The following is a 25,221-nucleotide window of genomic DNA, read 5'->3' as shown; positions in this document are numbered from 1 at the left end:
CCACCTCTGGTAATCACCAATCTGTTCTCTGTATCTTCGAATTTGGGTGTTTTTTTATTTTGTTTACTTATTTATTAAAAGGTTTCACTTATTTATTTTTAGAGAGGAGAAGGGAGGGAGAAAGAGAGGGAGAGAAACATCAATGTGTAGTTGCCACTCACATGCCCCCTACTGGGGACCTGGCCTGGCTGGTGCCCTAGACTGGGAATTGAACCAGTGACCATTTGATTTGCAGGCTGGCACTCAATCCACTGAGCTGCACCAGCCAATGCTGGCTTTCTTTTTTAAAAGCGCACATACAAGGTTACCCGGTATCGTATTTTGCCATGTATAATGCGCACTTCTTTGCCCAAATTTGAGGAAAAAATAAGAATGCGCACTATATATGGGTAGTACTAATTCTGTATCTTTTATTTATGTTTATACATTTAAAGTGTAACTCTAGAAAGCAGTAACGATGTCTGTATGCAAAATAATACCCTGTAATATAATAATCGGCTTTGTGTCTAAATATAATTAATGGAATTAAAAATTAAAATGAGAGATTTATTTCCTGTAAGTTTGGGCCAAAAATATGGGTGCACACTATATATGGGAGTGCATTTTACACAGCAAAACATAGTATTCTTCTTTGTAAGTTATTTTACAAAACCAATTATTGAAAAGTCTGTCCTTTCTCATATGTGAAGAATTGACCATATATATGTGTTTATTTCTGGGCTTTCCATTCAATCCCACTCATCTAGTGTCTGCTTTTATGCCACTACCATACTGTTTTAATTACTATAGCTTTGTAACATAATTTGAAATAAGGGAACATCATGCCTCCAGCTGTTGTTGTTCCTGCTCAAGACAGCTTTGGCTTGTGTAGGTCTACACAAATTTTATGACTGTTTCCTCTATATTTTAAAAAATGTCATTGGTGTTTTGATAGGGATTGCATTAAATCTTTGAATTACTTTAGATAGCATGGCCACCAAAACAAAATTCTTCCAGTCCATGAGCATGAAACAACCTTGCATTGATTTGTAGCTTCAATTTCTTTCACCAATGTTTTACAGTTTTCACCTCCATGGTTAAGTTAATTCCTAGGTATTTTATTCTTTTTCATGCAGTTGTAAATGGACTTTTTCTTCATTTTTTTTCTGATATTCTTTTGTACACAGAAATGCAACTGATTTCTGTATATTGATTTTGTATTCTGCACCTTATTGAGATTTATAGTTTTATAGGACAACTATTGTAACGGTAATAAATCTTTTCAAAAAACTGTCTGTCTTAAGGAAAATTAGCTACATAAGAGTAGCTTGAGTGTAGCTTTATGTAGATTATCAGTCAGTGCAGTCATTACTAACCATTAAAAAAATCTCAAAATTCACCTAAAAGCAAATTATTTAGATATCATGTTGTCAAAAAAAATCAAAATAAAAAGCACAAACCACTCAGCAATCATTATTCCACCACTGCTTTGTATACTCTCAAAGAAAAGTCAGATAAGAGAATGTAACGTTAAAAAGGATGCAATTTTTGGTCCTTTGACAAAGGCATCCCCAGTAATTAACTTAGTTAAATTGATACTTATGTTTTTTTAAGTAAAAAGATTTCCAAGTCTTTGGAATGTACTGGGTTGGCCAAAAAGTCCGTATGTTTTTTTCTGTAAAACACAAGACATATTTTTCATTTTCATCAATACCTTTACTGATTTGGATATTGAGTTTGTCAGCCATCTCCTGCTATTGACTTATAGTGGATACAAGCCAGGGATGCTACTAAACATCTTCTAATGCACGAGACAGCCAAGTAAAGATTTATTTGCCCAAAATGTCAATAGTACCAAGAAACTTTGCAGACCACTTTTGACATGTTCAATCAATCAAAGCGCCTTCTCCATATACTCCACCAATCTTTTTTTGTGTTTCAGCTGCATTTTAACCTTTCTTGAAATAATAAAGCATTATATGCTGAAAATGTGTATTTTCTTCCATCTTCAATGTTAAAATGGCTGCACAAAAATTCACCAATTTTGGAAAGTTTTTTTAAAAAATGCACACTGATACGACAGCTGTGACAATACAATCTAACAAAATTGTTTTGAATGAAGTTAAAGACAACTAAGTGCTACTAGAGCCATCATACAGAAAAAAATTAAACTTTTTGGCAAACCCAATACAATCATTTTCTGTAAGATCACAATCCCTCATTTGTAATTTTAAAGTCCAAGAAGTTTTAAAACATTAAGTTTTTGCTACTTGGCATGTTCACTTTCCCACAAACATAAACATATGTTTTGATGCCTCAAATTCAGCTGAACATATTATAAACATACTCTGTTACCTAAAATCCAAAAGACACATGTGGCTCCAATGATTCTGAAAAAGAGACTATCCATACATTTCAAATTAAGGTGTTACCTGATATTCAGGGTCCAGTCTAAATGAAGAATCTCTTGAGTGATAGGTATCATTTAAACTACTTTCTCTGCTTTCAGACATCATCCTAGCACTTAAAGAGCTGGGGGATTGAACAGAAATTCTTCTTGGAATCCTTGAAGGTTTAGACTCCATTCTTAAGATTTCCTGTGAAATGCAAATTTTGATTAACGGCCTTTGAGAAAACATTCAAACCTTTTATTCTTTATTCTTAATCATCAGTTCAAAGAAAAAATTACCCAAAATTAACTGTATCTGACAGTGAATTATAAGACTATCATCACCCCTCTTTTACAAGGCAGAGGTGTAAAGTCTACCAAAAGTTCCCTATATTGTTCATTAAATGAAGCACACCTAAGTAAAAGTGAGATGAAGAACTGAGGTTTGTTGTTCCCAAAGTCTGGGCTCTTTTCCTTACTCAATTTTTGTCTCCATATAAAATCCTACATGAACTTGCCCTTGATTATTTTGCTATTCTTATCTATTATTGGTGTTTAATAGCCATACCATGAACATTAGCTATACTGTACTATTTGCACACCCCTTAACACCAAATGCTCCCACAGGTCTTTGTATGTGCCTAGAAAATCTACATACTCCCCATTCAATTCCTGGTCATGGTCTTAGAACAAGCGCTTTTCTTTGTGTGCCTCCACTTTATACATACATTGATTAAGACAGTGTACTACCTTAAGCTCTCATTTGGTTTCCTATCTCCCCTTCTCAAAGTGAAAATAATTTCTAGGTTTTGTTCATTAAAACATTCCTCTAAACCTATGCCAAGAGATAGTGTAGCTACACCTGTTTTTTAATTATATATAAATGAAATCATACAATATGTACTCTTTTATGTCTGGTTTCATTTGCTCAACATTGTGTATGTTTTATTCATGTTGTTTCATGCAGTTGTAAGTTCACTCTAGTTGGTTTATACAGTATTCCACTGTATCAGTACACACAATTTATTTGCCCATTCTACTGTGGATGGACACTAGATTGTTTCCAGTTTTAGGCTATTACAACAGTACTGCTATCAAGACCACTTTTATAAATTAACAAAGCAACAACAACGTTTAAATTTCCCGGCAAAAGGATTTACAATGAGGCTTCAATAACTGAGAGAAGCCACCAGTCTTGAGAGTAGGGAGAAAATAAGGATGAAACAAAGTATCAAATGAAAAAAAGAAAAATCACAATAATCTCTTCCACTTCTCCCAGTTACAAATTTTCAAAGTCAAGAATTATTCCCTTATTGTTCTGGAAATGGGTTGAAATTAAGGAAGTATAAATAGATGCACTTCACTTACCTGCTTTATTAAAACATTCAAACATGTTATCAGGAATGACAGAAAAGAAGAAGAAGAGAGCAAAAAACATTAAGAAAACTTATGGTCTATATTACAGTAGGTAATATACAACAAACAAAAAATATATAACACAAATTGAGTATCAATTAAAATCACTCAGCTAAGACCACCTAGCTAATGAGAAACCAAAGTAAAAGTTATATGATGGGATGTAATTAAATTAAAAAGGACTATCAGAAAAAGGGTCAGTTCTGAATTTCTAGTTAAAGAGGACAAGTTATCCTTATGTATCTATTGGCTCCTCTTTCCAGAACTTCTGTAAAATGACAGTAAATTAATCCAAAGCTTTAACCATGACAAGAACAGGAAGGGGACCAAAGAAGGCAAGAGATTTCAATGTATATTTGGAAAATCCAAGTAGGAGAAGTAGAATCCTTCAGCAGAGAAAATTAAACCATAACCCTAAGCATTTAAAAAGAAGTGGAACTAGAAAGATTCAAGACCCGGAGGTACAAAGTATCATAAATATGGTTGGAAAGCTAGTTGCTGAATAAAATCTGTAGTTGAAGTAGAACCCTAGATTTTCCCCCTGGCTCCATTCTTCCAAAAATAGGTATTTATTTCCTGGAAATAAATATTTCACAGGCAATCACTTTTCCTAAATATGTGGAAGTATAAGGAATAAAATAAAATACACATACACACCGTAACTGAATGTTGAAACCCAAAGATTCTTTTCCTGATTTTCTTTCTACAATGCTGTTCAAAAAACTAAGGGATTTTTCTCTTGGATCATCTGGAATTACAAAACTAGCTTTCCACCTGATCATCCTACCCCACAACAAAGTCCACCACTAATGGAGAGTTTCTGATCAGCTTTTTTAGGGCTTCCCTCTAATTAGACAAACATTAGGGATCACTAAACATCCAAGGAAGGCCTCCAGTATGAAAGACACCACCAACAACAACAAAATAATCAACAACAAAAAAAGGTTAGAGAAAATGTGAAGAAAGGAGCTAATTACTATCCTAAAAGGGTTAAGACATTCATTCCCAAAATAATAACAGGAAGCTATAATAAAAATTGGTGGATGTTCAAAATGTAACACACTTAAAAATGTGATACATTGAAATAATTAACATAAGGCTTAGAAGCAAACCAAGTAAACATCCCTGAGATAGAAAATGTACTTTAAAAATAGGAGGATTGTCTACAGGTGTTATCAATTTGACTATAATACGGTTATAGAAAGAGAAAAGAAAATTTTAAGAAATTACCAAAGAAATAAAATAACCTTTCTACAATTTAAGGATACCAATCTTCACATTTAAAGGATTTAAGAGTACTCAGCAGATCAATGAAAAGAGTCCAACACTAAGCACAGGTTATCATCTTGAAATTTGAGAACACCAGAAATAAAGGAAAATTAAGAAAGTGAAAAAGCAGGTTACATACAAAAATAATTAGAATGGCATCTTAATCACACCTTTAAAAACTTTTAAGACAATGATGCAATAACTAATAGAGAAAAATGTTTAGCCTCGAATTCCAATCTGACAGCTAAATGTCAGATGGAGAATAGGACACATTTTCAGGCACACCAGATTTAAAAAAAAAAAAAATCACAAACAAAACAACAACAAAAAAAACCTCAGAGGAAGCTAAATTAAGAGCATGTCCTAGGCATATGGGAATGTAAGGAACTAAAGAACCAGTCACAATATTCAGGCAACTGTTAATGTTACAAAGGCATAAAGACTGAGACTGGAGAAGGATCCCATATAAAGGAAGCGAAGTTCTAAGAGAGGAAAAAAAAAAAAACCACATAGAAACTATTTTGGCATGTGGCAAAGAGGACACAATTGGGAAAATGCTGAACAAAGGGCAATTTAATAAATTAATTTTCAAACTTGGGAAAACATAGCTATTGTTCAAGAAAGGAGGTATGTTTGGGCGAACTCAAGATATTTAGTTTTAATAATATGAAACTGGACTGATTTTTGCTCTATATGTACCATGGGATGGAGGTAAGGGAAATAAAAAGAATGGTGAATAAGGAAAACATACCATATTGAAAAACCATCAACAGTGTAAAATACATCATTTAGAAATGTAAATCCTAGAACACCTGAAAGTTGGGGGTTGCTTCCTTTGGAAAGTAGGACTGGGAATGAGGAAAAGGGTGGGGCAAATAACTACTGTTTTCCTTTTAAGTAGGATGACGATATTTCCTGGTATGCCTGGAAGTCCCAGTTTATGGCCAGAAGTCCTAATTTCTGTTCATTATTTCAGGACAATTATTAATAGCGCTTGCATTTTCTCTTAAAAGTGACCTACTTTGGATGATAAAGCATATATATGATCAGTTCAGCTTTTTATAAACTATATACGTACGTCCACACAATTTTTTTTTTTTTAACTAAAAAGAGGTGTATTATGAAGTGGACCTTTAAAAGAAAGCATAGACAACTGGAAAGAATATTAATGGTCAAACACTGGCATGCAAAAGCCATAAATTATGTTAGCAAGCAACATTTTCTTATTTCACAAAGGCTATGAAAACATTAAAAAAGGGACTATATTTGTGATATGAGGATTTTAAAAAGGGAGACGAAATGCTTTTTAAGAGATACAGGCCTATAGGTGGTTCTTCAATAACAATAATGCTTCTTAATATTTCTCGTAGTTTACTTTGACTACATTTATATCCAATTTTTACTTGCATACTTGCAGAATGAAACTAACCTAGTAGGAAATCTGCTCAAAACAAACCTCTTGAGAGAAGACAAAGAGGCAGAGTCCTTTGAGAGATATAATTTATCCTGTATTAAAACTATTTTTGGCAACTCCTCTACATAAACTGATTGAATTTTGACAATGTAGGTGTTACCAGAGAACTTATATAATGTGGTTGCATAAGTTGTAGGTCAAAAGCACAAAAAATAGAAAAAAAAAATTTAATTCAGTCCTTGAAAAACTTCTACCAGACCACCTGCAAGGTCCTATGAGGCACAGTTTTAAGTTCTTTCATTTATTTAACAAACAGAACTACCAAACTACACAAATAACTATGTAACTTAGTTACAAGTGTAGCTTGTTACAATGGAAAAACTATAAGCAAAAATAACACACCAGCAGCAAAGTTATTTGAAGCTTTAATGCGTTTAACCAAGACCTGATGAGTATAACACAAAAAAAGGCCGTATTATCACCTTTCCTCGACAGTCAATATAATGGTATCTTTGTTTCCTTCTGTCACTTTATAGAATTTGTTTTCTCAATTAATTTAGACTTGATTCCACAGTTGAACAGCCAAGCTTTCTGGGGATAAGATAAAAATCTACCACACCAGGACTGTGTGACCCATGTAGATTTTACAAGTATGTGCCTGTCTGCCATGCCTTGCTACTCAATTTGCATACAGCACTCATCATACATCACTGTTATGAAAACTTCCATAACACAGTTTGCACTCTGAGACTCACTGAAGTCCTGGACATCATGGGTCCCAATGGAATTATGTGCTCAAGTTCCTTTTCAGCAAACCTATGGCTAAGTCGAGGCACTAACAGCAGCAAGAGATCACATTTTCCATTTTCCAGAACTTGCTTCAAATGCAGAAAGATCAGCTACAAAGCCACAAAAATCTTAATGTCAATATTGGAGATTGTTACTTTATTGAACTTTTCAACTTTGGAAAGAAACTCTTTTGGATAAAGCTGATATTTAACTACTAGTTTACCTAATTTGTCATATTTTTACTTAAATGTGTGCTCTCACACTGAGGAATTTTAAGAGACTGACATAAGCAACAGCAGTGGAAAACAGGTCTTTATACCAACTCCATATTTTTTTTTTTAAAATCCTCACCAAAGGATAAGTTTATTGATTTGAGAGAGAGAGAGAGACATGGATCTGTTGCCTCCTTTATGCACCCTACCCAAGGATCCAGCCTGCAATATTTTGGTGCACAGGATGACATTCCAATCAACTGAGCAAACTGGCCAGTGCCCAACTCCACAATTTGTGCATTCTGTCTATCTCATAAACATATGACTTATTAGCTATTAAAAAATTTGACTACTTGTTTCATAAATAATTTCATTCTGTTGGGCTTCCTAGGAAACTCCTTGAAAAGTTCTTTAAAGCAAGTTCATGTTTTTGGTGCCCTGCTCAACACTATAAAGGATCTTTATACCAAAAAGGTTTTCCCTACCAATAAACAAGCACAATTCAAATTTATTCTGTGGAAATAATTTTAGCTTAAACTTTCTCTTTATCTAGGTAAAAGGCCTAAAGGAATTCTGTATCATTACCTGACATGCAAAATTTTGTAACTGGTTCTCTGCTTAACATCTGCAAGATATCAGGATCTCATAATCACACGTTAAATGCAACTGAAAAACTATCTCATAACCTACATTAGAATACAGACAAATTTATTTTTTACAATGTTTTTCAACAAGGCTTTACTTGGATATCAGGCTTACACTAGGTAAACCAAAAAAGTTGGTCTCTAATAAAACCATGCTACTAGGCTTTGTCTGAAGGAAAGTCATCACTAATCCACACATTTTCTTCTTTTGTATTTTATCCTACTAGTAATGGCGCTATTTCCCAATAAAACTTTCAATTATTAACTACCTTAACAAGGAAGTCTAAATTCTTTGGCCCAGGATCCAGAACTGTAACCAACCTTCCCCATCTAATTTCCAACTACCGCCTAAAAAAACCTAGCTCAGCTCAATTTTTAAAGAGTCAGTTGCCAAGTACCTTGAATATATCAGACAGGGTGCTAAAACCTAGGAATGGAGTAATAAAGCCTATCTTCTAAACTCATATTTCAGGGATAAGGGGAGTGAATAGAATTAAATAAATAACTACAATAGAATATAACAGTACATATACATAACAAAATGCTATAGAAAAAAAAAAATCTTCCGTTCTTGGTAATGGCAGATTACTCAAACCAACACTTCCCACCAAAATAAAAAATGTTAGACAAAACAAAAATAATATTCTCTTAAAAGCAATGAAGAGCTGACAAGATATTAAGGAATTACTAGGTCAACAGTGAAGGAGAAAATGGAAATCCCAAAGTTTATACAAGTACAAAAGCCACTTCTACCCTGAGGGTATTTGTAAATTCCAGAAAATTTAAATTTTCGTTTTGTCAGTCTCATGGAAGGAAATCAAAGCTCAGGACATACACAAGGTTAGGACAAATCTAACTGGCCAACTCATGATAGTCAGCTGAACTCTTGAAAGACCCGAAAACAGGTTAAAAGTTATATCAAAGGCAAACCAGTTGTGCAGATTTGCAACTAACACTGTTATTTCTTGAATGGTAAATAGAAATTCAAACCTTGTAGTCGGTTTAAGGTGATCTCAATCTAGTAAGCTACCAAGAACCAGACAGAAGCAAACACAAATCTTTGTGGAGGAATGTGACTTCACGCTAAGCTCCAAATTATTTCTACAATCTTTCAAGTATAATAAGCAGGGAGTAACTAAGCATACAATGAAATACAGCACCAAAACAAAGTCCTTGAGATGCAACATACAAGAGAAAAAATGTCAAATCAAGTATTTCAGGTAGATTATATAAAACAATTATATGTTTACAATGTTTAAATAAAGAGAAAGCTTAAAAATATGTGCAAGGAGAACACTGCAAAAAGAGCATTAAAAAAAAGGACTAAATTTTTAGAACTGAAAAATACACTAAACACAAGTGTAAATGATAAGACATCCAAAATAGAGGACATTCTGTAAGATAATTGGCCTGGAATCTTCAAAAAGTCAGTATCACAAAGAAAAAAACATGGAAATACTATACTGTTCTAGTTTGAAACTATAAACAAACAAAATCCAACGCAATTTATAAGCCTTGGCTGGATCCTGATTCATAAAATGGAAAGTTTGAATGTAGACTCAATTTTAGCAAAGTGCCATGATATCTGCAACTTAGTATTAAATAATTCAAAATACCGTAACATATTTTAGAAAGTATGTACTATGTTAAGAGTACACATAACCTTAAAAATCAAGTAAGGGAAATTATTAACTGCTGAATGTAGGTGAGGTTATATGGATATTAATTTTACTATTCTCCTAACTTTCTTCTACTTATTTTCAAGCAAAATGAAACAAATCAAAATGGGGGGGGGGGGGTTTAAGTGTTTCATCTCTGCTTAGTATATAGACAGCCACAAGCCAACATCATTCCTACTCTAACATAACAAGAGTAATAAACCAGACAAGGTTGTTAAACACCTATTAAAATACTTTGAGTACACTAGAACTGAGGTTGTCAGGCAGCCAGGTGAAATGAACTACAAAGAATAGCAAGTCCCTCCAGTAAGGAGAGACAGGACAAAAGTGGCGACCAAAACAGCTAAGCAACAGCTAAATTTTATTGAATTCTTAAATCCCTAGAGGACAAATATTTGCTAGTGTGACAGTTTAGAAACTCTGAGAGTTCTAATATAAGACATCTTTTCCACAGGTCTCTGCGGTGTGCTCCTAAGAAAGAATGACAAAGAGCAAATCTGAAGTCCCACTTTCTGCAGTATGACCACATGCGACCTGCCTATGTGTAAGAGAAGAAGAACCTGAAGCAGTTCACCCATGCCCCAGACCCTGAGTGAGTACAAGGTAGGATCAGTCATTGCTGGGAAGGGGGTAGGAAAGCAAGTTTCTGCAAGGACTCTGCACTAATGCAAGGTGGCTGCCTTTCAGCCCTGAAGGACTATGAAACCCACCGGCTCAAGATCCCCCACCAATACAAGGCAGAGATCAGCTAGAAGGGACAAGGGCAGTGGCGTCTGCCTGCACTCTAGACTCTAGGAAGCAGGGAGAACGACAGGAATCTTGGGACAGCCCAATCTCTGAGAATAAGGTACACAGAGCCTACCTCAGAATGGAGGATGGTAAGAACACCCCCCATTTACCACGAGCTTTGCTCCAAATAAGAAGCAACAGCTGTCTACTGCTGAGGGACTTAAAACAGCCTGACCCCTCTGTGGTGCAGATATGCAGGGCCTGCAGAAGATGAGGCCAGTGAAAGAATACTGAAAGAAATCCTCCCGCATTCGGGCCTCACATTAAGCACCACACAGTGGCAGTCCACTACTGGAGTATTTTGAGGGTAAATAAAACAGTAATAAAGCTCAAACCCAGCTCAAGTACAGATTAAACCAACTCAACCCTCCATACTAACAGGCTGAAAGAAGTAGAGTGTGCCCGTAGTCAGGCAAAAATAATAAACAGCCTCTACAGTTTTTTTTACTTACGCACTCTCTACTGGTCTTTTACTGACAATGTATGGTATTCAGTAAAAAATTACCACACACACAAGAATGCCAAGAGATAAGAATCAATGAAACCAGAAAAAGAGATAGCCCCAATGTTAGTGAAGTGGGAAACTGATGCCTCTAACAGGAAACAAAGCAAAATTGGAAAAACTAGGGAACTGGGCAATAGGCTGGAAACCAATTATCTGAATGAAGCACGGAAAAACGCATGACAGCAGATAAAGGAGAGGGTTTAAGACACACTGAGGGAAGAGTCACAAAGTCTTTTCTACATTCAATTGGGAGTAATAGAAAGACAGACCTAGGGCAGTGAAAGAAATTAAGATATTGGCTGAAAATTTCTAAAACTGATGAAGGATCAGAGTCAAAAGTCCAATAAATATCAACTAGAATAATTAGTAATTATACTAATCACTAGATTAGACACTCATTTCTGACTGCTGAAAATCATAAGAAAAACCTGAAAATGTTAGGGGGAAACTGAATGAGCACCCAAAAGTTCCAGATGAAAGACTTCAGAGGAGGTAACATGAGTTGACCTTTGAAGAATGAAAGTAGAAAAAGAGTAAAGCGTAAAAACACTAAAGCATGTTCAACAGTTAAGTGTGAGGAGTAAAACAGAAGGCATGAAAGAGACAGGGACAGAAAGGACTTTGAGGGAATACATAAAAGTAGATTATATCCAAACTGTAAAGGCAATCTTGTATCCTCTGCTCAGAAGTTTGTGCTTTAAGGCAACGTTTTTGAAGCTTCTCGCCATCAGTAATTTGCATATTATTTTTCTCCTTTACTATCCCAGAAATTATGTTCCTGATGATTATAGTTTACAAAAAATGAAACTACCAGTAGTCCACCAAAACTTTATCTAGTGTTGCCAACCCTCAATAATATATTCATATACAGTTTCCTGCATTTCTTGCTATAATGAAACTCAATAATTAATTATACTATTATCTTTGTGGAACCATGGGCAGAAACTACTGATTTGGATATAGGCTTAGGAGCTCCTGAAGATTTTGAAACGGCATCAATTAAAATTAATCAATCAAACAAACCTAAAGTAAATCAGTATTAAGGACAAGTTATTAGGAACAGACACAGTAGCTCCAAGACAAATTAGCAAGATCCCAAACTAAATGGATAGAAGGCAGGTTCAATGCATCTCAAGTAGAAAATAGTGGTGGGGAGGGAGGAATTATTCAGAGTACTGAAGAACAAATACATATTTATATGTAATGGAGGACAAAGAAGCACACCAAGATGAGTTGGTTTTTAAAGAATGAGTAATCTGAAGTTCTCAGAAGAGGTCTAGAAGTATGTGGGAAATAGTTTTGAAAATATAGGAGAGCAGTCTGGGATGACACTATATTTTCAATCACTTACACTGATCTATTTACTTTTTCACATACATGTATACCTTAGTGCCTTCTGCTTGTACTGTACCTTTCATCTAGTCAGGCTTAGGGTCCTCCCTCCACTGATTATATCTAATTAGTAGAATTTGGGGCACTATGAAAAAATAAACTGATAAACTTCAGACAGTATACAGGAAAACACTTGGAGCAAAAGAGGTTTACTTACCGCCCTTATCAAGAGTAAAGCTTTCTTTGAGCACCACAAACTGCCTCTTAAGTAGGGTTCAGATTTTTGGTTTACTAAATTTGGAAAGCTGTTAATTCTGAAGGTTAGAGAAACAGCAGTACAATGCTCAAAAGTTTTTCATGTACTCCCCTTAAAAAGGTACCTCTCGAATAGTATGCATCCACTCCCATCACTCTAGATTGCTGTGTTCCATTACTATAGTGACAGTCTTGTTCAGGATCTGTCAAGAGTCACACGGTAGTCATAAATGAAATAACCAGACTAACAAAAGGACCCTGCCCCTATCCATATACATCCATAATATACAAATATTACAGCCAACACCTAATACTTTTCCTTTATTTAAAATGTGTGCATTAATGAAGATAATTTTTCCAAAACAGGAACCTGAGGCTAGGCAAGATAACATTAAGGACTGCCCAACTTTTAGCACATAAGCCAATTTCTAACTATTTGCAGAAATATGATAGTTATGAGTGCAAGCTTTGAAGCCTGTCTTTTACTTGGTGTGACTCTGGGTTTAACCTTTTAGGTGCTTAATTTCTTCACCCACAAAAGGGGAATAATAATAATAGTACCAACTTCACAGGTATGATGAATTCTGCTGGCACACAGTACATTTTCAGAAACACTAGTTATTAGTAAGCAATTCCACCAGTGTTAAAAGATTTCCATATAAACAGCTTAGTAGACATTCTAATGACTTTCATTATTTTTTATTTTAACACCTAGTTAAAGAAAGAAGACTTTTTTAAAGTCATTCAGATTTATATACAAGAAGATAATCACTACAGGGTAAAGAAAACTTATAGACCTTACGTAAGTACACACATAAAAAATATGAAAATAGCTACCATTAACATGTTACTATTTCTCTGGGTGGGTTTGATTTCTTCTTTATACTTCGTTTTCCCAAATTTCTTTAATGTACTTAGTCATAGTTTGATAAATAAGGGAAAGTTACTTGCAAATGAAAAGTTTTTTTTTTACAACTTGTATTACAATAAAACCTATGAAGAGCTAAGAATAACTCCCTAAATTTCTGTACTACTGGTTTATACTCCTCACTATCTACATTCCACAAAGGAAGTAGTAAATATTAAACAATGAAGTACTATTCTGGTAAATACTAAATGGAATATACAAATTTCAAGCATACACAAAAGGAGAGACAATAAACCTTCATGTACCAATCAACACTTCACCATCTTGTTTATTTTACCACCCTTTATTTTAAAGCAAATCCCAATCACAACATCATTAAGGCTGCCTGTTCTTAAAATTTTGTAAGCAACCTGTGGTAAATTACAAAATATAGCTACAAATCCCTCCCATCTCAGTACACACACTCCTCCATATTGTGATGCTGCTGGTCTGCCTCCAAAGAGATAAAATCTTAATTCCTCACCCTCTGAATGGGGGCTAGCCTAGTAAGACTTACTTTGACAGAATGTGTAGTGTTGCCCTGGCCAGCCGGCTCAATTGGTTGGAGCATCATCCCCAACGCCAAAAATTCTAGGTCAGGGCACACAGGAGTACCTACCTAGGTTGCAGGTTCAATCCCTTCTACGGCACATGTGTGGGAGGCAACCAATTAATGTTCCTTTCTCTCCCCACCCCCTTCCTCCTCTCTCTCCCCACCCCCTACCTCTTCTCCCTCTAAAAATCAGTAAGAACATATCCCTGGGTGAGGATGAAAGAAAAAGAAAAGTTAAAAAAAAAAAAGTGCAGTGTTAAGGGACATTATACAATTTGCCAAGCTGTAAGAAACCTTATAGCTTCTACTTGCCCTCTCAGGTTGCTCTCTTGAGAGAGCCTAATCATAAAAGACCACATCGAGCAAAACCTAATTAAGCAACACCAACTACCACTCATGTCAGTGATGCCGTCTTAAACCTTTCAGCTTACAAAATCCTCCAGTTGAATGATGGTACATGAGTAAACCTAGGCAAAACCAGTATAGCCGCCCAATAGGCACATACAACTGTAAAAAAAAATAAAATAAAAAAAGGTAAACAGTAGTTTTAATCCACCAGGTGTTGAGGTATGGTTCAAAGCTATGAAGCTTCAAAATGTATCCTAACTTTTCACTTTCCTTTTATCATATCAGTTTCTAAGAAAAATCTGATTCTATTTCAGGGTGTAACTTAAAATGTCTTAAATATCCCCAGGTGAGTTGCAGTTGCTGAATTACCTAAAGCACAACATTACTATACAATAAATTCAAGTCATGAAGGCCAGAGGTATCACAAAAATACTAACATATTGTGACTGCCAATCACCTTCCACAAGTACAAACATAATTACAATTCCATTATTTATTCCTACTTGATACTTTTTTGTTTGTTTGTTTAAAAAAAATCTTGCTTCTGGGGGATAATTTTCTTTTCTCAGTAAGAAATCCTAGTTATTTTATTGATTACAGTGAACACGAGAGACATGGAAGCTATGGGTGATCACATGAGGAAAGCAGTTTTTTTTCCCCCTAAAATGTTTTTAGCTGTCAAATATAAGACACAAAGATATACCCATCTTGAAAAAGATAACCAAATAAAAGTTTAATATCTCCATGAGAAAATATAACTATCATGCTAAGACTACACTACAGTACTTCATTAGATAATCTGTTCTCCTTTTAAGAGTATTTAAAATCCTTAAGCCTCAAGGTTCAATCTTCATTCTGTAAGTGGAAACCATTTTGGAGGCTTTTCTGGAAAAGTGAGAAATACATTACACTCAAGTACAATAATCATAATGGAAAGATTAGAACCAGCTTTTAAGATTAAAAACTTGTTCTCTTTTAAAGTTGTTGACAACAGTGGGATATGTAATGTAGGCCAGTAGTGACTTTAAAACAAGGTGTTCCAACGTACCTTGTCTAACCGGTAGAGTCACAGAGAAAGAGAGCAAGAAAAACCAGCTCTGATCATGAGTTCACACCAGAGAAGTTACAAATTAAGGTCAATGAAAATTAAACCCCAGCCAACTCTCAAATTACAATTTTATCCCCCCACTTTTTGGGTTCATCTTATGATTTGCAACTCTACTAATGGTTTTTTGGGGTTTTTTTTTGGTAAAATAATGATTTGTGAGAAGATAAACTATTTCACTGCAATAGAATTCTACTTTAGTGAATTCAAGTAGGTCTAAGGATGAACTCAAAATCTTTCTCATCTTAAATTGTCATCATCTTAATGTGATCAGTTGCTGATTGTTACTTAGATTCCTTAGTTCTTAAGTTTAATTTGTTGGTTAAAAATGAGGTTTGGCCCTGGCCCGGTGGCTCAGTTAGTAGGAGAGTTGTCTGCTGCACCCTGCAACTGCAGGTTCAATTCCTGCTCGGCCACATGCCTAGGTTGCAGATTTGATCCCTGGTCAGGGTACATGCACAAGTTGGCCAATTGATGATGTTTTGGTGTTTCAATGTTTCTTCTTCTGTCTCTTAAAAAATGGGTTAACATATCCTCAAGTGAGGATTAAAATAAAAATTAAAAACTTTTTAAAAATAAAAATGAGGTTTGGCGGAGGCCTATGCATTTCCCACTGTTTATTATTAGCACTGTCACTTAATTATCTGTAGTAACAGCAGTGTGTATCAGCAAAGATAATCTAAAAATCATTTTTATTTGGTTTAGGTGTACAATAGCTCTCCTTGCCAAAAAGCACAGAGCACTAACTTTGCAAAACAATACACAAGGTCTTTCTTGTCATGTTCCAACTTTCCATTCAATTTGTTTCAGCTATGAGAAACAAAGTGTTCATTACTAAAACAAACGAAGATATCATGACTTTACAGTTTCCTTATCAACCTCTTAATTCATCCTTCTCATCTCAGTTAAAGCAATACATATAAAATTTTCCCCAAGATTAAACACACCTCCTCTATGCCCCCAAGGTACTACTGCATACTTACACTAAGATAATAGCAGTTGTTTATATCTTAATCTGATGACTAAATTGTGAGTTGTGGAGGGCAGATGCTGTGTCAAGCTCATTCTTGAAATGTGAATCCCTAGTCTAGAAGCCAGAATACAACAAATTAACAAATTATCAAGTAATGTAAAACAAATAATATTTTACATTCTTTGATAATAATTTTGCACTATTCCAATTACTTTCCTAAAATATAATAGTAAAATGTGGGTAACTCTTGAACACATTTCATATAAATTGAACAGTTCACAGAAATATATATTGTGTGACGCTGTCAGCAATCTGTGGGGAACATTACAGGAAGAATAAAATTTTAAGGTTATTCAGACAAGAACTCATAAATATAAACTAGACTTTAGTTATCAATTCAAATTGTTTGTATTCATTTAAAATTTACTCTGCAAGAATTAGAGGTCCCCCAACATGTTTACTGCTACACACTGCCCTGTCTAATCCTTACCTTTGGTCTAGGAATTAACTGCTATATTTCTAAGGAAATATAAAGAGGTTAAATAATCTACAGCAAAATTCAAGACTCAAACCCATAACTTCCGACTCTAAAGCCTCACACACCACTGCTGTGTCACAAAATGCTGTAGAGCTGTAAATAAAATACTGACCTCATGAAAAAGAACCTACACTATATGTCTGCCTTAACAACAGTACAGTTTTTGATTTTTAAGTCAGTAATTCATCTTTAACCTTACCTCTTAGTTCTGTACAGAAATGGATGGATGGGAGTAAGGGGATATGAAATATGATAAAAAGAGGAAAATACCTAAAAAGTCGTACAAAAATCGAAAAAAAATCTTACCAAATTCAATTTCACTTGGCACATTTACTTTTTAACGTGCCAAAGGACACTAGTGATGAATTTATTACCGAGAGAGATTTTCTCTATATATTATCTACATCTGCATATAGGAAAAAAGAATTAACTGTAGTATTTTTTGGGTGTGTGTGTGTGTACATTCCTAAGTCTTCACTACGCAGTTTCATCAAAATGAGGGAGTGTTCTATTACAAGTGGCTTCCGTATTTTTACTTCTTATGCCAACAGGTCCGTTTTTATACACATCATCACCTATTTCAATTTAAAATACACATAATAGTATAAGACAAAAAGAACTCCCCATGTATCACGATATTCAAGAACTGGAACAATGATCCAGAAGACTAAAGACTCACCGTACCTGGGGGCAGGGAAAGCCCCTTCAATACGAGGCTGGGTTGGCAGAGCCCCAACCCTCCCCGCCTTCAACACCACGTAAATGTTGGACCTCCCTCGTGACCTTCCCGGCCTGCCGTGCTCGGTAGGACCCTCCTTACCCCAGTTGAAAAGGCCGCCGCTTAAGGCCAAAGCATGGCGGAAGCCCCTAGCTCTCACCCACCAGGCATCTAAAGACTACAAATCTGTTCTCCTCCACCCGGCATAAGCTCCGGACAGAAGGCCACCGGCAGAGGAGGCATGCGACCAGAATCCCTTCGTACCGGCAGTCACGAATCAAGTTCTCCCAGCCCCGATCCTGCTTAGGAGGAAGCGACCTCCGCGTCCCCAGGCCTGCACTTCGTTCTCTCCCCTCCCCCACCCGGGTCCTCGGCTAGAACCACCTCCCCCAAAAGAAGCCCGAGCTCCGCAGCTTATTACCTCCGCTCTGGAGCTGGCACTGAACAGGACGCGTCTCGCTAACAACGACCACACCGCTGCCTTCCTTCTCGAAACAGTAGGACGCGGAGGAAAAGCAGTTGGCGGCGAAAGACAATGGCGCCCGCCCCTCTTCCAGATCCGGCACAGAACTAGCTGCCACCGTTAAATGCCCCTCCCTTCTCCTCCTCCTCCCAGTTCCCGGACTCCTCCGGCATCTCGCGAGAGTGGCGGCGCTGTGGCGATCTGAGAGAGGACTCGACGTACCCCACCGCGGGGTGGTGCTCTGACTGCGGTAACCGTTGAAGGGCTGCCCGGAGGAGGCAGCGAGACACCACCGGTAAGCGGCCAGGGCTGGTCGGCTGGTCGTCCGATGGGCTGGCGGCTGGGCCAGCGAATGTGCGGGCGTCAGGAGCCAGGCGCTGGAGGCCTGGCTCTCCGTTGGTACCCCTCGTCTAGGTAGCGAGGGGCTCGCATCCAGCCCTGCCGCTCCCGGGCACCCAAGTCCCGGCTACAGGCTTTTACCGCCTCCCGCAAATCTGCAGGGCCCTACTCGAAATACCGTCCATCCTATTTTTTTTCTCTTGGTCAGTGGCGCAGGGAATGTTTAGCAATGACTTGAATCAAGCACTGCCTTTTCCGACCTCCCATCCTCCCACTCCCTGCTCTCCCTGTTTAATGTTTGCGACCCCTCCCCTTTTCGGGATGGGAGCCGATCCTGACCTTAAGGGTTTTTTCGGTAATTCAGTTTTGGTGGTGGTGTACTTTTATACTAATATTTGATAGTAGAGCAACAGATTTTGTAGCAAAAATATCATCCATTTAGAAAGAGTAAGGAATATTGTCAGGCAAATGGTCTCGTGATGTTTTTTTTTTTAATCGAATGAAATTAGACAAAACTTTCAGAAAACTAAGTGATAAACTAAGAGGTAAATGAATACCAATACAAAGGAAGTACGTTAGAGGAAAAGCCACAATTGATATGGACTTGATAGTATCCTGGATTAGGTGATATATGGGTTTTGAATTATTTTTAAAAAGATTTTGTTTATTTATTTATTTATTTTTAGAGGGATGTGAAGGGAGGGAGGAAGAGAGGGAAAGCAACATCTATGTGTGAGATAAATCGACCAGTTGCTTCTCACAAGCCCCCAACCAGGGACCTGGCCCACAACCCAGACGTATGCCCTGACTGGGAATTGAGGGGTGATCCTTTGGTTCACAGGCCAGCGCTCAGTCCACTGAGCCACATCAGCCGGGGTAGGTTTTGAATAACTTAATCAAACATAAAAGTAAATATATTGAAACTTACAGATATAGTGACAGCACTTGATTATTAAAGTGACCTATGTTATTAGGTTGTTTTAAGCAATTCAGTGGATTCACATAATTCTGATGAATGAAGTATGAGGTACATATGTATGTATTTGCCTTTTCATGTGAAAGAAATGCGCTATTACCGTCATCCCCATTTTTCTCGTTCTTGGAGACTAAAAGACTATCCGTATTTCACTATTGTAAATTGTAAAATATTATAAAGGTTAAAGATTTAAAGTTGGATTATTGTTATTTAAAATTGACACTTAAATGGCAGTCTAAATTTTTAGGATGTGAGTTGAAGATTAAGTATGTGGTATAGGATAAAGAGAACACAGATTACTTTTGAGGAATTCAGTTTGCCCTTTTTAGAAAATTGATTTTTTTCCCCCAGCCTGTTTGAGTATTCCTGTAGCTTTTGTGGTTATGGATATACACTCCCTGAAACACCAGACTGTATGGGTTCACACCCCATGCCTGCCTCTTACTACCTTTGTTATCGTGAACAAGTCCTTAACCTTGCTAAGCCTAGGTTTCCTGTATAATTAGGGTTAATAACAATACCTATACCCCATAGGGTTCTCAAAAGGATTCTACCAGATAATGCATTATTTCCTGAAACAGTAGGCATTTGACAATTGTTAGTTTTTACATTCAAAATCAAAACCACCGCTAATACTGTCTTTCTGGGGTTTGATATTACATATGTTTCTTAAACTTCTTCTCAGGTATGTTCTGTGCTAAGAGGAATGACTGCACCATTTTCCTGAGCTATGGCAGTCAGATCTGCTATCAGTGACTTCTCTGCAGAACCCCCAAACCTGGCAAGGATGGTTCAGATTTTGGCAGATTATGGCTTCATCCCCATCCAACATTGATGTTACCAGCAGAGGTGAGTGTGGTACCAATTTTCTCAGCTAAACACACTGTCCAGACTCTAGTTTCTTAGTGATACCAGTAAATCCATAAATACCACTGAGAAATATGTTATAGTCTTTAAGAATGGTTAGTTATTATTTTTTTAATGTACTTTCTCTTATTCGAATTTTCAGGAAATTATCATTACCAACAAATAATTGAGATTTTCATATGTTAAAGACAATTTTATGGGAATTCTGCATACAAATAGGTACAATAGTGACTATATTTTCTTAACTAAAAATCAACAAAATGATTTAATAGGCAAGATATTTGAAGTTAGAACCGTTCTGACTCAGATTCCATGGATGCCTTTTTTATAGGGTTCCCACATTTCACCTTCCTTTGCTGAACTTTTCCTCCTTAAGACACAGCTTTCAGTATGTAAATCTTTGTTTCCCACTTGCCCACACTACTCATATTAGTTTACATTTTTTAACTTGGCTTCTTCTCTAAATTAGGGTCTTACTACTATTTATTTTTTCCCTTTCTACTTGTAAATTTACCACTTGGGCAACAGCACTTTACTTTTATATATAACTATTTATTTCTTCAGTTATCTGTTAGCTTAAAATTCTCTTTTTTTATATACTAAATTTCAAAGTTCTTGTTTTCCCCACTTTTTATTATCCGTAATCCTAACCATCTAAGGATCCTCTCTTTGGCAAGGGCAATCTTACAGACATTCTTTACTTTGCATAGAGATGTGATCTTGAATAGCTGTGGTTTTATTTGCATTTTGTAAATCAAATCTTTTCTGCATGTAGGCTATTAAACTTTTGAGGAACAGGAGGTAGTACCTGGGATGAGATGAGAATGCTTATAGGGAGGTCCGTGAGTTGAAAGCAAAGGATGCCAATTTCTTCTCAAATGGAAACACATCCCTGGAAAAAGGACACCTTATGGCATCAACCAACTTGAGGATCAACTATTTAGTTATAGGGAACTTTAAATGTGTAGTATTTATTGTTATTTAACAATAGTCTATAGAGGACTCTTCTAAGAAACATTATGAAAGATCTTTTGCTTTAAATCTTTGATGTAAAGAATTCCTTTGATGTAAAGAATCACTAAACCCGTTTGTGGATTTTAATTTCCAATTATCAAATTTAACTGAAAGGTGCCACATTTAATAAGTGAATATTTAAGACAATCTGTTGGCTTGACTTCTGCTTGATTAGCAGCAACACTTTCAATTCCTAAAGCCAATAGATAAAATAATACAATTAAAGAACATACTATCATGAAATCCTCTCTGAGAAACTTCTTACACTTAAGCTTATGGTGTATATATCATTGGTTCTAGGAAGGTCATTCCTGCTTATATAGCTGTTTCAGAATATCTGTCTTAGTCAGATATAATTCCCAATTAATGGAGCACCCTGAATCCATATGTATATGATGCATCTTTCATACTGCCTGAAACACAGAGAGTGTTTCATAAAAGCAACTATATTTTATTATTGATACTAGGGGTTTGAAAATTGTGGCACAGTGGCCAAATCTGGCCTACTGCCTGATATTGTAAATAGCTGTATTAGAACATAGCTAGTCATGTTAGTTTATGTATCACCTAGGTACAGGTTCTGCAGAAAAACTAAACCAATAGTGTGCAATCTCTCTTTCTCTCTCTCTCTCTCTCAACTATCTAATCTAGTTTATCTAGCTATCTAGAGAATTGGCTCCCAGGATTACGGAGACTGTCTGAAATTTTCGGGTCAAGCCTGAAGGCTGGAAACTCAGAAAGGAGTTGATATTGCAGTCATGAGGCAGAATTTCTTATCCAGAAAAGCTGGGGTTTTTGTTGTTGTTGTTGTTGTTGTTGTTGTTGTTGTTCTCAAGGCTGATTAGATGAGTGCATCATATTATCAAGGGTAATCTTAAAGTCAGCACATTGTAAATATGAACCACATTTACAAACTATCTTCATTGCAGTGCTTAAATCAGTGTTTGATTAAGTAACTTGATTCTCTGTTTCACCATGTTAACACAAAATAAACCATCAGCCTGTGAGTGGTTTCTCCCAAAACTGCAGAGTTGAGTAGTCGTTATAGCACAATATGGGCTCAAAAAGCCTAAAATAATTTATTATTTGGTTCATTACAGAAAGTTTGCTGACCACTGCAGTAAACTGTAAAACCAGATTGAACTGACCCCTGTTCCTTTAATACAGTCATGCAAAACTCACACACACAACTTCAGAATGATAATAATCGAGGACTATGCTTGGCTTCCACAGTCACTTCAGACTACATTTTATGGGAATGGAAGCAGAGAAGCATCCAAATGCTAAATTCTTTGGGTGTTTCCTTTGGCAAGTTTGATTGCAACCCCATTTTTATCTTAAATATTTTTCATGTTCAGCCCTTACTGTGTGACTTAGTGGATTGGACACCCTGCAAACTGAAAGGTCACCAGTTTGATTCCTGTCACATGTTTAGGTTTGTGGGTTGGTCCCTGTTTGGGGGTGGCAAGGGACAGCCAGTTGATGTTTCTCTCACACATAGATGTTTCTCTCCATTTCTTTCTCCCTCCCTTGCTCTCTCTCTTAAAACAAATAAAAATAAAATCTTCTAAAAAATTTCATGTCCACATATGTGTACAATTTAATAACAATGTATATGTTGATTATATCATACATATTAGTTATTTTAGTATAGTCCTATCATTTTCTTTGGCTTTATACCCCACCCCCTTTTATTTTCTTTTGTTCCTTTCCTTTTTTTAATTTGACTCTCCCATCTTTATTTATTACTCCACAACATTCTTGCAAAGTTAGTGAGCATCCTTCTGCTTTCTTTTCTTAATGATCATATATCCTTAAAAGAATAGTTATAGCACATACACACATGCAGAAGTTCTTATATATATAGTATCTTTTTTAATATTTAATAAAACAGCCTCAGATTTCAACATGCATAGTCACCATATTCTTTCAATCAGGAAGTACTTCCTTTTTAAATACCTATTTACACGTATATTGGTTGATTTGTGTATGTGTGTGTGTGTGTGTGTGTGTGAGAGAGAGAGAGAGAGAGAGGTGGGGGGGAAGTCGGGGTGGGGAGAGACATTGATTTGTTCTACTTATGTATGCATTCATTGGTTGCTTCTTGGATGTGCTTTGACTGGAGGTTGAACCCATAACCTTGGTATATCCAGGCAATGCTCTAACCAACTGAGCTACCTGGCCAGGGCTGACTTTCCTTTCTTTTCAATTTGTAATAGATATTAGCATTCCTGTCTTCACAGTTTTTCAACTCTGTCATCTGTCTCTTGACTTGCCATTTGATATCACTTGCCATAGATACATTCATATAATAAAGTGTGTCTATGATTTCTTTTATAAGTTTTGGGTTTCTGGCTTAGCTCAAAAAGTCTTACCTATCCCTAGATTGTATCATAGAGTAGCCTAGATTTTTTAAATTAAATTCAAATTAATTTTTGTATTTGAAATATAATAAGATCCAATTTGTTTTCTTAATTCATAGTCAGTTATGATAGTAACATTTCTTAAACAATTTGTTATTTGTGATTAAAAAAGCTACCTTTGTCATATACTTCATTTTCAAATTTATACTGGGTTTCTTTATGGATTTTTTATCTTGAAAACTATTCAAAACTATAAATTATGCAGAAAACTAAATATTAGTTAGCTTCCTTTTGAATCTTATTCATGTACTTTTAATACTGTTCTGCATTTCTGTCACCTGCCTATTCAATTATAGTAATGGTAATTACCCTCCAGAATCACCAATACGCTTTACTGGCTTTGCATTATATACCACATGTTATACTACCAGTCTGCTAGGACTGAGCTTAATTTCTTTTTTCCACTATCCTTGTATTCCTTTCTCAGAAGTTTGCTACAGCCTTTGAATATATTTCAGTTATTTAAAAATATCTCATCAATACTTTGTGTATCATAATAATTTTTTACAAATTATACACATACACATATAGATATACATACTACTTTGTTTCTTAAATAACCCTGTTTGTTATTCTAAGGTCCAGTGTAAGTTTTTTACCAAGGAGCCTTAGCCACTCTTGATAGCAAGTTGGCCATTCCTACAATGGACAATACAGAAGGAATCCTACATTTTCCCTATTATGTCATCATAAATGGTGTGAGAATGGTAACATGCTTTAAATATTTCACTTATGTTTAATGTTTATAATTATTAGCATTAGCACAGCACATAAACATGTTGTTGCTGGTCATTGACTTTGTTGTGGTTTGAATATTTGTTTCTTCCAAGCTAAGAACTCTGCACTTTAAAAATTTTTATTTTAATTCAGATGTAGTGGGTATTCGGTACATTTTTTGTTTGTATACAGTTAATTTTGCCTAATTTGTGGGAAGACTTTTCTCAGAAAAGTGGTTATTTCATTGTTTTCAAGTCCATTTATTAAGGTATTTTTTAATCGTATGAACTTTATCTCAAATAGTAACTTGAAAGTTTTGAACATGTTTACATATTGGGTCCTAGAATATGAATGAAAATATGACACATATTTTTAATGAATATTTGTTTGCCTTTATGTCTTTTAAGAATTTCATAAGTATATTTTTTAAATTCTTTTTTTCATTTATAGATTTTTATTTATTTATTTTTAGAGGGGGGGAAGGGAGGAAAAAAGAGAGGCAGAGAACATCAATTGATTGCCTCTCATATGCGCCCCATCTGGGGTCTGAACCTGCAATCTGGGCATGTGCCCTGACTGGGAATTGAACTGGCGACCCTTCACTTTGC

The 25,221-nt window shown here is 35.9% G+C and overlaps 2 protein-coding genes across 3 annotated transcripts in view; one reads left to right on the top strand and one right to left on the bottom strand.

Moving 5' to 3' along the window:
- Positions 1-18,395, bottom strand: part of MARCHF7 (membrane associated ring-CH-type finger 7) — a 48,918-nt gene extending 30,523 nt beyond the window's left edge. The window contains exons 1-2 of one of the 2 annotated variants that reach the window (XM_054562734.1): positions 18,236-18,395; positions 2,412-2,576 (exon numbers count right to left, since the gene is read on the bottom strand). In XM_054562734.1, coding sequence (XP_054418709.1) covers positions 2,412-2,564 — 153 coding nt within the window. In that variant the 5' untranslated portion in view covers positions 2,565-2,576; positions 18,236-18,395. The remainder of the gene's footprint in view (positions 1-2,411; positions 2,577-18,235) is intronic. The other variant, XM_054562733.1, reaches the window with a different exon arrangement.
- A 78-nt stretch (positions 18,396-18,473) lies between these two features.
- The window catches only part of BAZ2B (bromodomain adjacent to zinc finger domain 2B), a 359,528-nt gene continuing 352,780 nt past the window's right edge, over positions 18,474-25,221 (top strand). Inside the window, exons 1-2 of the mRNA XM_054562718.1 lie at positions 18,474-18,572; positions 20,278-20,441. The gene's annotated coding sequence lies outside the window, so the exon portion shown is untranslated. The remainder of the gene's footprint in view (positions 18,573-20,277; positions 20,442-25,221) is intronic.

This window comes from Pteronotus mesoamericanus, unplaced genomic scaffold (genome assembly GCF_021234165.1).
Source record: "Pteronotus mesoamericanus isolate MK-2021 breed Mesoamerican mustached bat unplaced genomic scaffold, CSHL_Meso_final scaffold_651, whole genome shotgun sequence".
Taxonomy (NCBI): Eukaryota; Metazoa; Chordata; class Mammalia; order Chiroptera; family Mormoopidae; genus Pteronotus; species Pteronotus mesoamericanus.
This window is presented reverse-complemented; position numbering and strand designations above follow the sequence as displayed.